Source organism: Cetorhinus maximus, chromosome 8, assembly GCF_964194155.1.
Source record: "Cetorhinus maximus chromosome 8, sCetMax3.hap1.1, whole genome shotgun sequence".
Classification (NCBI taxonomy): Eukaryota; Metazoa; Chordata; class Chondrichthyes; order Lamniformes; family Cetorhinidae; genus Cetorhinus; species Cetorhinus maximus.
This window is the reverse complement of record NC_135886.1, coordinates 12,825,339-12,841,953: the sequence shown is the minus strand read 5'-3', so window position 1 is coordinate 12,841,953 and position 16,615 is coordinate 12,825,339. Positions and strand designations below refer to the sequence as shown.

The 16,615-nt window shown below is 42.7% G+C and overlaps 1 protein-coding gene across 5 annotated transcripts in view; it reads left to right on the top strand.

Annotated features, from left to right (window-relative positions):
- The window catches only part of rhocb (ras homolog family member Cb), a 38,213-nt gene that overhangs the window by 16,372 nt on the left and 5,226 nt on the right, over positions 1-16,615 (top strand). For 2 of the 5 annotated variants that reach the window (XM_078546454.1, XM_078546455.1), the window contains 3 exons: positions 5,860-6,017; positions 6,905-7,025; positions 7,225-7,355. In XM_078546454.1, coding sequence (XP_078402580.1) covers positions 5,862-6,017; positions 6,905-7,025; positions 7,225-7,355 — 408 coding nt within the window. In that variant the 5' untranslated portion in view covers positions 5,860-5,861. Of the gene's footprint in view, positions 1-5,804; positions 6,018-6,904; positions 7,026-7,224; positions 7,356-16,615 lie in introns of all 5 variants that reach the window. The other 3 variants (XM_078546451.1, XM_078546453.1, XM_078546452.1) reach the window with 2 other exon arrangements.

The window sequence follows — 16,615 nt, the reverse complement described above, 5'->3', positions numbered from 1 at the left end:
ACTCACTTAACCTGTCTAACCCTCTGTAGACTCCATGTCATCCTCACCACTTGGCTTCTCACCTATTTTTGTCATCCACAAGCTTGGTGATGGTGTATTCACTTCCCTCATCCAAGTCATTAATATATATTGTAAATAATTGAGGCCCCAACACTGATCACTGTGGGACTCCCACAAGTTGCCAACCTGAAAATGTCCCCCTCACATTATTGCAACACTGTTTTCTATTAGTTATCCAGTCCTCTACCCATGCTAATATACTACCCCCAACACCATGAGCTCTTAAGTAGCCTTGTGTACATTACCTTATCGAACACCTTTTGGAAATACAAATATATTGTCTACGGGTTCCTCTTTATCTATCCTGCTTGTTACCACAAAGAATTCTAATAAATTTCAGGCATGATTTCCTATTCATGAAGCCATGAATCTAATCTGCTTGATTAGATTATTTATTTCTAAATGCTCTGCAATTATATCCTTTTTATAATAGACTCCAACATTTTCCCAATGACAGATGTTAAGCAAACTGGCCTATAGTTACCTGTCTTTTGTCTTCCTCCCTTTTTTGAATAAGGGTGTTACATTGGCTGTTCTCCAATCCTCTGGGATTTTCTAGAATCTAAGATCTTGGAAGATTGCTACCAGTATATCACTATCTCTACAGTTACTTCCTTTAATATCCTAGAATGCAACCCATCAGATCCAGGGGACTTAGCAGCCTTTAGCCCCATAAGTTTCCCTGGTACTTTTTCTCTAGTTGTATTTATTTCCTCCCCCTCGCCCTTTTGCCCCTTCAGTTTTCCATTTTGTATGCTTTGCCCTACTTTTCCTCTTGTCCCCCTGCCTCACCTAACAAACTTGAACTCAGACTTGTGCTTCCCTAACTACAATAATCCCATTGCTTATTTAAATGTGACTGTTAAGACACACCTTGCTGTGGCACTAAATGTGACTAAGGTCTGGAGGGAGGGAGAAAGAGAAGCTTTTCAGATCTGCCAGTGTCACCTCCAGCCCTTTTGGAATGGAGCATTGGGCTGAGGGGGAAATTACTAATGACCAGTTTAGCACAATGCAGTGTGGAAGGCCCTTTTTTGCAATTAATTCCTTTATGCCAAGAGTGGAGGAAAACCTTGAGGGTTGATCTACACAAGATGTGGCTGGCAATGAGTGCACCTTTTTAAAGTGCAGAATTGAAATTGTTGCAAGGCTGCAATCCAAAACAAACTTGAAATCCTCAGAAGAATTTACTGTTAAGACTGGAAAAACTTTGCAGTGGCCTGGCCAGTTTCATGACTACATAATTAAAACCTTGTCTCCATTGAAGCAGGCAAATGACTTGGCTAGGTGAATGTTGGGGAAACATTGGAGTTGTTGGGTTATCTGCAGGTTATGCAGGAAGCATTTTGGCTATAAAGTTCCATGCAGTTTATGTCCAATTTTAAATCCATTTCTTCCCAGGGTTTTCTGTGCCAGCAAATAGGGCTGGTTTCAATCTAGCATCTCCCCAGTAGCACTGCTTGTTAACTGAAGGTTACTGATGTATGTGCTATTCCCAGGACTGCCATACCTTTTGTTTTGCGTTTGTCTTGTTTTGTTTTTTCTATCCTTCTTTAGTACGGGTCAGTAATGTACATCAGATTTTGGTTGTGGCTGATTAAGTTTACTTTACCCATGCTGTTATTTTAACTGAAGTTGGATGATCATGATGTACAAAAACCTTGTTCTTTGGCATAACTAAATTCTGATCTACACCCAATTCAGCAAGTTGCCAGCATTTGAGCAACCATTGTCTGTTAATCTTGCAATATGTGATGGGACTTAACCCAATAGTCATTTGTTATCTAAAGCAAGTTGTTGGGTGCTTGTGTTGAAGCTTAGATGTGGTAATTGAAACCAGGAATTTTGATCCTTTTTAACTTTGAAAGGAGGACCTTCTTGCACACGAGTGATGAAACTGTTCTGTGCTGGTTAGTGAAAAAAATGTGATGAGTTGCTAGCTATTGCTACCACCTCTGCTTTTCTGAAACACTTTTTTTAAAATTCTTTCATGGGTTGCTAGGCCAGCATTTATTGCCTTTTCAGGTGGTGAACCTGTACTTGAGTTTCCCATACAGTGAATTACCTCAGGTTGTAACTGGGCTAATTAGTAAGTTTGAAGACGACACTAAGGTTGGAGGAGTTGCAGATAGTGAAGAGGATTGTCAAAGGATACAACGGGATATAGATCGGTTGGAGACTTGGGTGGAGAAATGGCAGATGGAGTTTAATCCGGACAAATGCGAGGTAATGCATTTTGGAAGGTCTAATACAGGCAGGAATTATACAGTAAATGGCAGAACCCTTAAGTGCATCGACGGGCAGAGGGATCTGGGTGTACAGGTCCACAGGTCACTGAAAGTGGCAATGCAGGTGGATAAGGTAGTCAGGAAGGCATATGGCATGTTTGCCTTCATTGGCAGGGGTATCGAGTATAAAAGCTGGGAAGTCATGCTGCAGCTGTATAGAACCTTGCTTAGGCCACACTTGGAATATTGTGTGCAATTCTGGTCGCCACATTACCAGAATGGAGGCGTTGGGGAGGGTGTAGAGGAGGTTTACCAGGATGCTGCCTGGTCTGGAGGTTATTAGCTATGAGGAGAGGTTGGAGAAACTCGGATTGTTCTCACTAGAGCGATGGAGATTGAGGGGCGACTTGATAGAAGTTTACAAAATTGATTGGCATGGACAGAGTAGATAGTCAGAAGCTTTTACCCAGGGTGGAAGAGTCAATTACTAGGGGACCTAGATTTAAGGTGAGAGGAGAAAACTATAGAGGAGATGTGCGGGGCAAGTTTTTTACGCAGAGGGTAGTGAGTGTCTGGAATTCGCTGCCAGAGGAGGTGGTGGAAGCAGGTACGATAGTGGTGTTTAAGAGGCAGCTTGACAAATACATGAATAGGATGGGAACAGAGGGATACGGACCCCGGAAGTGCAAAATGTTTTAGTTGACGGGCAATATGATCGGCGCAGCTTGGGGGGCTGAAGGGCCTGTTCCTGTACTGTACTTTCCTTTGTTCTTTTTATTTTAAATGGTGAACATTGCTTGGCTATTTGACTGAAGAAAACGTTTTTGAGCTGGATCCTATCTACATGTTTGCACTCGACCAGTGAACACTGGCTACTGATTAAGAAACAGGAGCCTTTATTTCTTTAAAAGCAAAAACTGCGGATGCTGGAAATCCAAAACAAAAACAAAAATACCTGGAAAATCTCAGCATGTCTGACAGCATCTGCGGAGAGGAACACGGTTAACGTTTTGAGTCCGTATGACTCTTCAACAGAACTCAGGAAAAATAGAAAAGAGGTGAAATATAAGCTGGTTTATGGGGGGGGTGGGACAAGTAGAGCTGGATAGAGGGCCAGTGATAGGTGGAGTTAACCAAAAGATGTCAGGCAAAAGGACAAAGAGGTGGTGAAGCTGGTGATATTATCTAAGGAATGTGATAATAAAGGTACAGATAGCCCTAGTGGGGGTGGGGTGGGGGGAAGGGATCGAAATAGGCTAAAAGGCAAAGATAAAATAATGGATGGAAATACATTTAAAAATAATGGAAATAGGTGGGAAAAGAAAAATCTATATAAATTTTTGGGAAAAGGGATCGGAAAGTGGGTGGGGATGGAGGAGAGAGTTCATGATCTGAATTTGTTGAACTCAATATTCAGTCCGGAAGGCTGTAAAGTGCCTAGTCGGAAGATGAGATGCTGTTCCTCCAGTTTGCGTTGAGCTTCACTGGAACAATGCAGCAGGCCAAGGACAGATATGTGGGCATGAGAGGCAGGGTGGAGTGTTGAAATGGCAAGCGACAGGGAGGTCTGGGTCATGCCTGCAGACAGACCGATGGTGTTCCGCAAAGCGGTCACCCAGTCTGCGTTTGGTCTCTAACGTAGAGGAAACCGCATTGGGAGCAGCGAATGCAGTAGACTAAATTGAGGGAAGTGCAAGTGAAATGCTGCTTCACTTGAAAGGAGTGTTGGGGCCCTTGGACGGTGAGGAGAGGGGAAGTAAAGGGGCAGGTGTTGCACCTTCTGCGGTTGCATGGGAAGGTGCCGTGGGAGGGGGTTGAGGTGTAGGGGGTGATTGAGGAGTGGACCAGGGTGTCCCAGACCTCCCTGTCGCTTGCCATTTCAACACTCCACCCTGCTCTCATGCCCACATGTCTGTCCTTGGCCTGCTGCATTGTTCCAGTGAAGCTCAATGCAAACTGGAGGAACAGCACCTCATCTTCTGACTAGGCACTTTGCAGCCTTCCGGACTGAATATTGAGTTCATCAAATTCAGATCATGAACACTCTCCTCCATCCCCTACCCTTTCCGATCCCCCTTTTTTCAATAATTTATATAGATTTTTCTTTTCCCACCTATTTCCATTATTTTTAAATGTATTTCCATCCATTATTTTATCTTTGCCTATTTCGATTCCTTCCCCCCACCCCACCCCCACTAGGGCTATCTGTACCTTTATTATCACATTCCTTAGATAATATCACCAGCTTCAACACCTTTGTCCTTTTGCCTATAACATCTTAACATCTTTTGGTTATCTCCACCTATCACTGGCCCTCTATCCAGCTCTACTTGTCCCACCCCACCCCCCATAAACCAGCTTATATTTCACCTCTTTTCTATTTTTCCTGAGTTCTGTTGAAGTCATACGGACTCAATGTTAACTGTGTTCCTCTCAGCAGATGCTGTCAGACATGCTGAGTTTTTCCAGGTATTTTTGTTTTTGCCTTTATTTCTTTACTGCTCCTTCAGGCTTGGGCCACTTAAGTTTGTTTAGTTGTAGCAGTATACAATTGCTGGGAGCTATCTTGCAGACTCTGGACTGTCTGAGAGAAGACCATGTCCTAATTTCCCTCCTATCTCTTTGGATCACATTGTCTATGAGACAAGTTGGTTTGCCAATTTGCAGTACTGCTTTTCACTCTAACTGGCAGGCATGTGGCTCAGTCTTCAATAGGTCGCCAATGTTTCTTCTCTCCTTATCTGATTGGGACTGCATTGTGAACTGAATTACAGTACCCCTCGTCCTACACTACCAGACATTAAAATTGGCAAGGGAGTAGCAGAGTTTTTCTGTTTGACAGTTGGCAACACAAGTCTGTTTCTTATGACCACCTTTGCACTGAAGTTAGTGATGGAACAGTGGAAATAAATTGATTACTGGAAGCTTAGCTTGCCTTGGCTTCTAGGCTATGAAGGTTTCTTTTCCTGTTGCTGCTTTGATCAGGTGATCCTCCCTCTTCCACTGTAGCTGGCGTCTGTCTCCTGACTGAAATCCAACATTTGTTCCTAAACCCATAAGTAATGGTGTTTCTGACTCACAGCTGTAACTCGACAAACATTTCAGTGTTAGCTCTTGAGTTTATTTTAAACTCCTAAGACTGACACCCAAGTATTTGGGAGATATTATGAAAGGTGCTATGTAAATACAATTTAAATTATTAGTAAACTGATCGGCATAACAGTCAGACATAACTTAGTCATGATCAAACAGAGTTTTGAGAGAATTGTCCTCTTTCTGCCCTCCTTCCTGTTGATGTCTTTGACTTCAGGCAGATTAGGATTTGAACTAGGCTATTACTAATGCTAAAAGTTTTTGTTAGCTATTCCCTAATGTATAGAAACACTGGGTTCAGTGACATTCCTGATCATCCGCTTAAGTTAGTGAGCTTCACTTTGAAGTCGTTGGTCTGTTTCTCCAGTCCTGTACTTTATTTAACTGCTTGCTTTGATTATCATTTGATTTTTGACATTCCAGGTTGTTTTTGCATCCCTGGGTCTTTATTATTAATTTCAGCTTCCCCCACTTCCAGAGATGGCAGCCATTCGGAAAAAGTTGGTTATTGTTGGAGATGGTGCTTGTGGCAAGACATGCCTTCTGATTGTGTTCAGTAAGGATCAGTTCCCTGAAGTTTATGTACCAACTGTCTTTGAAAACTACATTGCAGACATTGAAGTGGATGGCAAACAGGTGAGTTGGTTTGGTCAAGATTGAACACTAAAGACAGATGTCTTTGCCAGTATGAGACTGGTGTATAAGATTTTATATAGCTGTGCCCTTAATTGAGCGAACCAAACCTTGGGTAGTAGTTGCAGGTAAAGTGTGACCTATTTTTCCTGTGTCCCCATTCTGGAACTGATGAAATGTGAATTAAATTCCAGCTATTAATCTCTACTACAAACTTTTAGGTTAGAGGCACTATAACTACATCTGTGCTTCACAAAAGTGATGCAAAATTAGATGCTCAGCTACAAGTGATATTAAGGCAGATGGCCAAAAGCTTGGTCAATTAGTTTTAAGGAGTGCCTAGAAAGGGACTTCTAGAGCTTTAGATCTAGGCAACTGAAGGCCTGGCCATCAAAAAGGTGAAATAATTTTTTTAATTCTGATGCTCGAGGCCAGAATTGGATGAGCTCAGATATCTCTGCAGGTTGTGGGACTGGTGAGGGGTGAGACCTACTGTTTGTTTTTTTTTTTTGTGGTCCCATTCAGTGGTTCAATCAAAGCCACTAGTTCAGCCTTAGCAGATTGCAGCACAATGATCTCAAGGGTGTTACAGCTACAGCCCCAAAACTTGCCCCTGTAATACTCTGTCCAATGTGCCTGCTAGATAGCTCATATGGAGACCGAGATAAATGTTATCACTTAGCTAGTTGGCACCATTGCCAGCTCAAATTTATGGGCAGGTCACCATGCCATTCTAGTGATGGAATGGGGTGTAAAATTTGGGGACTAGAGACTTACAAAACTGCTGTTGCTTGTCATAAGTTGGTCAACTTCCCTCCTAAGTATGTTTAAAATCTCAGTAGGATGGATTGTTTTTGCTCCCAATGGTAAGTTGCACTTCGTTGTTGCAGGTTGAACTTGCACTCTGGGATACAGCTGGGCAAGAAGACTATGATCGACTCCGACCACTCTCCTACCCTGACACTGATGTTATTTTAATGTGCTTTTCAATTGATAGCCCAGACAGCTTGGGTAGGTTCAGCTTATACTGTTTTATGTATGGTGCCAATTCTTAAATTTGTCATAACATTTTTAAAATCTATCATAATGCAAAAAGTTCAGTGGTCATGCCAGCAAATATCCAAGACTAGTCATTTTGACTGCAGGGAAACTTAAATCTTCTGAACTTTACCTGATATCTGAAAGTCACTGATAAATAACTCTCCTGCAGAAAATATCCCTGAGAAATGGACACCTGAAGTGAAGCATTTTTGTCCCAGTGTGCCTATAATTCTAGTTGGAAACAAGAAGGACTTGAGAAATGATGAGAACACACGAAAAGAGCTTGCAAAAATGAAGCAGGTGAGTGGTCACTGCCTCTCCTGATTTGCATTGAATAATTCCATTTAAATATGGAATGAAATTAACTGACCTGTTTTGGATTTCTTTAAACTTTCCCAAGCCATTTTCTTCCTATTTGGCTTAAATTCAGTCTTGTACTAACATGTCTTCATCTAACGTTTAGACAGCCATTTTTAAAAAGGGTGGGTGGGTTATTAGAACAAAGAAAAGTACAGCACAGGAACAGGCCCTTCGGCCTTCCAAGCCTGCACCGATCATATTGCCCGTCAACTAAAACATTTTGCACTTCCGGGGTCCGTATCCCTCTATTCCCATCCTATTCATGTATTTGTCAAGCTGCCTCTTAAACACCTCTATCGTACCTGCTTCCACCACCTCTGGCAGCGAATTCCAGACACTCACTACCCTCTGTGTTTTAAAAAAAAACTTGCCCCGCACATCTCCTTTATAGTTTTCTCCTTTCACCTTAAATCTATGTCCCCTAGTAATTGACTCTTCCACCCTCGGAAAAAGCTTCTGACTATTTACTCTGTCCATGCCACTCATAATTTTGTAAATTTCTATCAAGTCGCCCCTCAATCTCCGTCGCTCTAGTGAGAACAATCCAAGTTTCTGCAACCTCTCCTCATAGCTAATAACCTCCAGACCAGGCAGCATCCTGGTAAACCTCCTCTACACCCTCTCCAATGCCTCCATATCCTTCTGGTAATGTGGTGACCAGAATTGTATGCAATATTCCAAGTGTGGCCTAACCAAGGTTCTATACAGCTGCAGCATGACTTCCCAGCTTTTATACTCAATACCCCTGCCAATGAAGGCAAGCAGGCCATATGCCTTCCTGACTACCTTATCCACCTGCGTTGCCACTTTCAGTGACCTGTGGACCTGTACACCCAGATCCCTCTGCCCGTCGATGCACTTTAAGGGTTCTGCCATTTACTGTATAATTCCTGCCTGTATTAGACCTTCCAAAATGCATTACCTCGCATTTGTCCGGATTAAACTCCATCTGCCATTTCTCCGCCCAAGTCTCCAACCGATCTATATCCCGTTGTATCCTTTGACAATCCTCTTCACTATCTGCAACTCCTCCAACCTTAGTATCGTCTGCAAACTTACTAATTAGCCCAGTTACATTTTCCTCCAAATCATTTATGTATACTACAAACAGCAAAGGTCCCAGCACTGATCCCTGCAGAACTCCACTAGTCACAGCTCTCCATTCAGAAAAGCACCCTTCCACTGCTACCCTCTGTCTTCTATGACCAAGCTAATTCTGTATCCATCCTGCCAGCTCACCTCTGATCCTGTGCGACTTTACCTTCTGTACCAGTCTGCCATGAGGGACCTTGTCAAAGGCCTTACTGAAATCTGTGTATGTAACATCCACTGCCCTTCCATCGTTGATCATCTTTAGGGCAACATTAGGACAAGTTACATACACTAGCATTCCCTTGAGGATAGAAAATGACCTGATCTAAGTGTTGAAGATGTTTGAAGTATTGGATAGAGTAGATGGAGAGAAAATAATTACTCTGGGACTCCAACAGAGGGGCAAAATCTTAAGAGGCCATCTGAGGGTGATAACTTTTTCATGAGTAGTGGAAATCTGAAACACTCTCTTCCCTCATCCCCCTCAAAAGCTAAGGCTGGGGAGGGAAGGGAGTTAATAAAACTTCAATTTGTTTTGTAATTTTCAACTATGTAAGACCAGAAGACAGCTAAATAGTTAAGATATAGGTCATAGCAGACGACTCATTGTTCAAGTATGTCCATGTTGTAAATGATTTCATTGTCTCCAGTGGGTTCTCATGACTGAAGAGCCTGATGCAGGATCAGCAGAACTAGTATTGTCATGGTGCTCAGGGGAACTTCTGCAACTGCTCCACCTTTGGCTTTCTGACACGTCAGATGTTGAGTTTGGTCCTCAGCATGTTGAACCAAATTTTAATGTTAGACTCCATGTGGGTCAATCAACTGCAGTGCTTTTCAGTGGTGGTCTGCAATGCAAAAGGTGTCCTTGTACTGACCAGCTGTTAGTTCCCTATGGAAGATCTGATTGGATTCTATAATCATCCATGCAGGAGACATGACCTGTCCACCTAAGCTGAACTTTCTGGAGGGTGGTCTCAATGCTTTTGAACACAGCACAATGCATGACCCTGTTTGATTTTTGTCCTGCCATCTAATTCTGATTTCAAGTGTCTTTTGGTTAAGCATTCCAAAGCTTTGTGGCACCTACATGAGACCCAGTGTTTTAACCATACAGCAGGATGGCATGGACAGTAGCTTGATTAAGTTTAATATTGGTCTTCAGCTCTATGCCATGCTGCTTCCAGCCTGTCATGGAGCCAGCTGGAGGCAGGTCTTGGTGCATGCATGGATGTCATCAACAGTGGCATTGCCAGAGCATACAACTAACACGAGTACAAATCAGCTGTGATCTAATTGCATGGCAGAACAAGCTCTCTGCTAACAAGCTGCCTCCTGTTCTGATGTCATCCACCTTGTTCTCTACCTCCTCCCCCCTCGCCCTCCCATCCTAACCAAAAGCAGAATGCCCTATTACAGTAGAGACCAAGACTCTTTGCTGGAGTGCAGTTAAACCAGCATAATCAAATCCTCATTACTTCCTCATCCCGTAGCCATTGGTGCTTTGGGAGTATCAGCCTGATCTGAATCACGTTATAAATAGCAATGCATGCTAGTAGGCAAATTGGATTGCCTGCCTTTCACTTTTTTTCTCTTTCCTTTCATTTTGTCCTTGTTCCTACCAGGAGCCAGAGGCTAGTTATAATAGCCCCATTATTACCAGGAGATCCATTGAAAAGCTGGAAAATCTAGGACACATGGAAATTGAGCCTTCAGAGCAGCTTATGATTACCAGAGCTAATTTCTTTTGGAAAAATTTAAGGTTTTCAGTTCACATTCTAAGCTCTCAACCCACATATGGCTAATTAGCACTGGAGTTAAGTGACATACCACAAAACTACTTTCTTGCCCAACTCCACTCTGTTTGGAAATCTGATCAGACTTGTGTGATTATGCCATTCTGAATATAGGACAGCTTTGTGCTATAATGCAGAGGCCCATTTATGAAGTTCACTATATAATGAGCTGATCCCTATTCTCTGCCATCACCACTGCAGCTCTATCCTGGTATTCACATTGCAGTGGTTGGCACTGCCACTTTCTCCGGGATGCTTAAGCACTGGCTTCCCACTCTTTAAGGAGGGGTGAAGAAAAGAATTTGGCACACTTCAATGCAACACTTGACTGAAGTTCTTTTTGGGTCCAGTTTTGAGAAGTAGCTCCAATTATTGCTTTTTGTCAGCAAGTCAGTTAAATATAAAATGCATTTTCCTAATTAGTTTTAGGGTGTTTAGTTTTTTTTTGTGTCCTTGCTTCACTCAAAGCTGGTGATTTGTTCAATGAGGATTGGCATCCTTAATTCTATTGCCTGTGGCTGCGTACAGCAATTGGTAGTGCCTTTTATAAGTGAGGCTGGCAGCCTTGGTGGAGTATAAGACAAATTACTGGCACTTTATCTGAATAGCACCTGAGGAAGAGGAGGTAATGCTATCATCTCTTTTTGTTTGATCAGTAAGTCCTGTCTTAGTGTTTCTACTCCCAGTTGAGGGCAAGAGCAATGTGACTTGGATTAAAGGAATAGTATTGTCTCCAATACAGTTAATTCGAATTATAGAAACTGTAGACCATTTAGCCCTCCAGCTTATTTTGCCATTCATTGAGGCCATGGCTGATTTGTGACCTAACCCCATATAACTTCATTTGTCCAGTTGGATTTTAAAGTTGACTTTGTTTTCAAACATCTAACACCCTTTTCATCTGAAGATGTTAGCTCCTGAATCACCTGGTTCTAATTTTAGGATGTCCCTAGGTCTTGCATTCCCAACCGGCAAAAATAAGGTATGATGTAGAGTGAGAAACTGTTCCCTTTTTAAAATATTAAACTTCAGTCAAATCACACCATTCCAAGGAATGCAACCTTGGTTTGTGTAATGTCTCCTCAGTTTAACTCCTTGGGAGTCCAGGTGGTATTCTGGTAAATTTTTATCGGCTGTGGGAATGAGGTGTTGCTCAGAATTGCTCACAGTACTCTAGGTGTGGTTTAACCAGTGCTTTGTATTGCTGAAATTTAGCTCCTTTTTAGATGTAAAAGCCAACATTTCATTAGCTGTTTTTGAACAAAATACATCAGATTCTAGAAATCTGATATTAAATTAAAACTATGCCAGATCTGAACATTTCCAGCAGTATCTGTAGAGTTAATGTTTCAGATTGGCCTTTAATCCTTTTTTGATTATTGTACATAATGCAATCTGTGTACATATACCATGTCTCTGGACTGCCATTGCTAACTTTTTACCATTTTAAAACTCAGCTATGTTTTTAGATCTCTAATGGATAACCTCACATTTACCAGTCTCACTCATTCACTTAAATTATTTCAGAAAACAGAAGGAGCCATTCAGCTCACTGTGCCATGCCAGCTCTTGGAAGGAGCTATCCTGTTCTTTTGCGCTCCCCCATAGCCCTGCAAACATTCCCTTTTGAAAGTTCACAATCTGAATTATGGTGCAGAAGGAGGCCATTCAGCCCATTGTGTCTGCACTGGCACTCCAAATGAGCATCATGACTTGGTGCTATTTTCCATTTTTCCTCTGACCCTGCACATTGTTTCTATTCGAATAATCATCTATTGCCCTCTTGAATGCCTCGATTGAACAAATTGAGCTTGAATCTTCTACCATCCTGTCAGGCAGTGGATTCCAGGTCGTCATAACTTGCTATTTTATATTAAAACTCTCCCCCCTCTCTCTGCTAGTTCTTTTGCCAGTTATCTTTAATCTGTAGCTAGTTACTGACCCTCCTGCCAATGGAAACAGTTTTTCTCTTTACTTGCAGTACCTCGTCTCCCTACAACTTTCTCTGCTAAAGTGAACAATGTTTTTAAATTTTTTAATAGTTGAATTTTTAAATTGACTATTCCAAATGTTAACTAATTTATATAACACTTGAACATAGATCATATACAGCAAAATCAGATACAGAATCACATGGAGATATTATTATACGTATGGCCAAAGCTTGGTTGGAGGTAGGTTTTAAAGGAAAAGTGAGCATGGTAGAGTGTCTTGAGGTTTAAGGAGGGAATTTTAGAACTTGCTACCCAAAGCAGCTAAAGATGCAGCCACTAGGGTGGAGCAATTAAAATCAAGGTGTTTGAGACTTCAATTAGATGAGTGCAAGTATTTAGTTATGGGACTAACTATTAGAGATGGGGAGGGGTGAGGCCATGAAGGGATTTGAAAACAAGGATGAGAATTTTAAATTTGAGGCATTGCCTGTCCAGGAACCCATTGTCAAATTGCATATTAAAGGACTAATTTTTTTTATTCACTCATGATGTGGACATTGGTCAGGGCAGCATTTATTGCCCATCCCTAATTGCCCTTATTTGGACGGCATTTAAGAGTCAACCACATTGCTGTGGGTCTGGAATCTCAAACCAGGTAACAACGGCAGATTTCTTTCACTAAAGGGCATTAGTAAACCAGATGGGTTTTTACAACAATCGACAATGGTTCCATGGCCATCATTAGACTTTAATTCAAATTCCACCATCTGCTGTGGTGGGATTTGAACCCAGGTCCCCAGAGCATTACCCTGGGTTTCTGGATTACTGGCCAAGCGACAATATCACTACGCCTCCCCCATTTTGTTTCCTAATTCCTTCCAGCTGCCTTGTCTGTGAATAGAGGCGTCTCCAGTAGGATTGCTTACTCTTGGCCTACACTGTTTCTGAACAAGGGTTTGTGCTTGTTTGACATGCCTACTGCACTTTCTTCCAATTTTTGAATTCTATAAGTGTATTCAGTTAGTGATAATTGAAAACACAGCTCATCCAACCTGCCACTGAAACTGAGCTGTATAAGTGGCTTGGAGCCAGTGCTCCTCATTCATGGACTATCTGAATATCCAGATGGTGGTAATTTGGATCCCACTTGAGCAAATTTAATTTATAGCAGCTGAAAATTAAGTCCCCTTAAGGATGTGACCTTGGTGGGGAGGGGTAGTTACAAATTTCCCTCTGTCTAACTCCAGTGCACAGATCTTGTGGCAAGTAGGCTTGACAACTGTAGCATTTGTAATTTTTAGCAATAAAGCTAATGAGAAATCACTTAACAGATGAATTTAGAAAGAACTGTTCAAACTGGCTTGATCTGCAATCTTGGATAATTACTGTCACTTAACTCTCTAAATCAGTGAAGTTAGGAATTTATCAACACTGGATGTAGGTCTCCATCTAATGGTTTGCCACCTAAATATTAAATGCCAGCATTTGTGGTCAACATTTAAAATGATTTGGAATTTTGCTGAAGGATTGATGGAACCAAGCTAATGCCCTTTAGGGAAGGAAATCTGCTGCCCTTTCCCTGGTCCAGCTTACGTTTACTCCAGACCCACAGCAATGTGGTTGACTCTGAAATGGCCTTGCAAGCCACTCAGCTGTATCAGACTGCTACAGAAAAGTCAATAAGGAATGAAATGGGACAAACCACCTGGCATCAACCTAGGCACTGGTAATGACAACAGCACACCCAGCCCTGTCAACCTTGCAAAGTCCTGCTTCCTAACATCTAGGGGCTTGTGTCAAAATTGGGAGAACTTCCCCACAGACTAGTGGAGCAACAGCCTGACAGTCATATTTGTAGCATGCCTTACACTACCATCATCATCCCTGAGTATGTCCTGTCCCAATGACAGAACAGACTACCAGAGGTGGTGATGCAGTATTACATAGTAAGGAGGGAGTTGCCCTGGCTATCCTCAACATTGACACTGGACCCCATGAAGCTCTATGGCATGTCAAATATTGGCAAGGAAACCTCCTGATTACCACCCCTGACCCCCCTCAGCTGATGAATCAGTACTCCATGTTGTGCATCACTTGGAAGGAGGACTGAGGGTGGCTAGGGCACAGTGTATTCTGGGTGGGGAACTTAAATGCCCATCACCAAGAGTGGATTGGTAGTACCACAACTGACCAAGCTGGTAAAGTCCTAAAGGACACAGCTGCTAGACTCTCTTCAGATTGACAATGAGTGAAAAACCTATTTGACCTTGTCTTCACCCAATCTACCTGTTGCCGATGCATCTGTACATGACAGTTGTAGGAGTAACCACTCTAGTCTTTTTATAACGATAAGTCCCATCTTCACATTTGAGGACACCCTTCATTGTGTGTGGCACTACCACTGCTAAATGGGATAGATTTTGAAACAATCTAGCAACTTGAGACTGGGCACTCTAGGCCATCAGCAGAATTGTATTCAACACAATCTAACATGTTGGCCTGGCATTTCCCCCACCCTACCATCAAGTTGGGAACCAACCCTGGTTCAATGAAGAGATGCAGAAGGTGTGCCAGGAACAGCACCAGGCAGACCTAAAAATGTCAACCTGGTGAAGCTACAGTGCAGGACTAACATACCAAACAGTGTAAGCAGCATGCAAAAGGTAACAGACCTGATTCATTGGCTGTGGGATCAAAGCTCTGCAGACTTGCCATATCCAATCATGAATGGTGGACAATGAAACAACCAACAGGAGGTTGTTCTACAAATAGCCCCACTCAATGATGAGGGACCCCAGCACATCAATGCAAAAGACAAGTCTGAAGCATTTGCAACCACCTTCAGGCAAAAGAGCTGAGTGAATGATCCATCTCTGCCTCTTGATGCCAGGCTTCAGCTAATTCAATTTGCTCCATGTGATATCAAGAAATAGCTGAAGGCACTGGATACTGCAAAGGCTATGGGCCCTGACAACATTCCAGCAATATTACTGAAGACTTGTGCTCCAGAACTGCCACACCCTTAGCCAAGCTGTTCAGTACAGCTACAACACTGGCATCTAACCAGCAATGTGGAAAATTTTGTCCAGTTATTTCCTGTTCACAAAGCAGGACAAATCGAACTCTGCCAGTTAACAGCCCCATGAGCCTACACTCAATCATTAAAGTGATAGGTGTCACAACCTGTTCCCTGGTGCTCACTTTGGGTTCTACTTTGGCCACTTGGTTCCTGGCCTCCATTACAGCCTTGTTCCAAGCATAGACAAAAGAGCTTAACTCCAGAGGTAGGTGAGTGGCATCAAGGAACCCTAACAAAACTGGAGTCAGTGGGGGGTGCAGGGTAGAGACTCCACTGGCTAGAGTCATATCTAGCACAACGATGTTTGTGGTTGTTGGTTAGTCATTGTCCTAGAACATTGCTGGAATTCCTCAAGGTTGTGTCCTAGACCCAACCATCTACAGCTGCTTCATCAATGATCTTCCCTCCATCATTGGCCCTAAATGGGGAGTCTGACAATGTTCAGCCCCATTCATGGCTCTTCAGATACTGAAGCAGTCCTTGTCCATATGCAGCAAGATCTGTTCAACATTCAGGCTTGGGCTGTGAAAAGTGGCAAGTAACATTTGTAGCACTAATGCTAGGCCATGACCATCTCCAAGAGACTAACCATCCCCCCATGACATTCAATAACATTGCCATCATTGAATATTCTCATTACCAGCCTCCTGGGGGGGGGGGGGGGTTACCTTTTGACCAGAAACTGAAGTGGACCAGACATATAAATACTGTTGCTTTAAGAACAGGCCATAGACTGGGAATTTTACAGTGAATAACTCACCTGCTGACACCACTGTCTACCATCTACAAGACACAAGTTGGAAGAATAATGGAATACTGTCCACTTGCCTTGATGAGTGTGGCTCCAACAACATTTGAAGCTCAATGCCAACCAGGACAAAGCAGCATGCTTGATTGGCACCCCATCCACCACCTTCAACGTTCACTCTCCACCACTGCACAGTGGCAGCTGTGTACCATCTTTCTTTGGGCAGCACCTTCCAAACCCATGACCTCTACCACCTAGAAGGACAAGGGCATCAGACACATGGGAACATCACCTTCAAGCCCCACACCATCCTGACTTGGAATCACCATCCCTGGATCAAAACCCTGGAACGCTTCCTAACCGCACTGAATGTACCTACGTCACAAGAACTGCAGTGATTCAAAAAGGCAGCTCACCAATTGATGGGCAATAAATGCTGGCTTAGCCAGCAATGCCCCCCACCTATGAAAAAATAAGAGCATAGGCATATTAGTTTATGAAGAGAAGTTGCACCATTCATACAGGTTTACATCAGTCAGAAATTCTTTAGA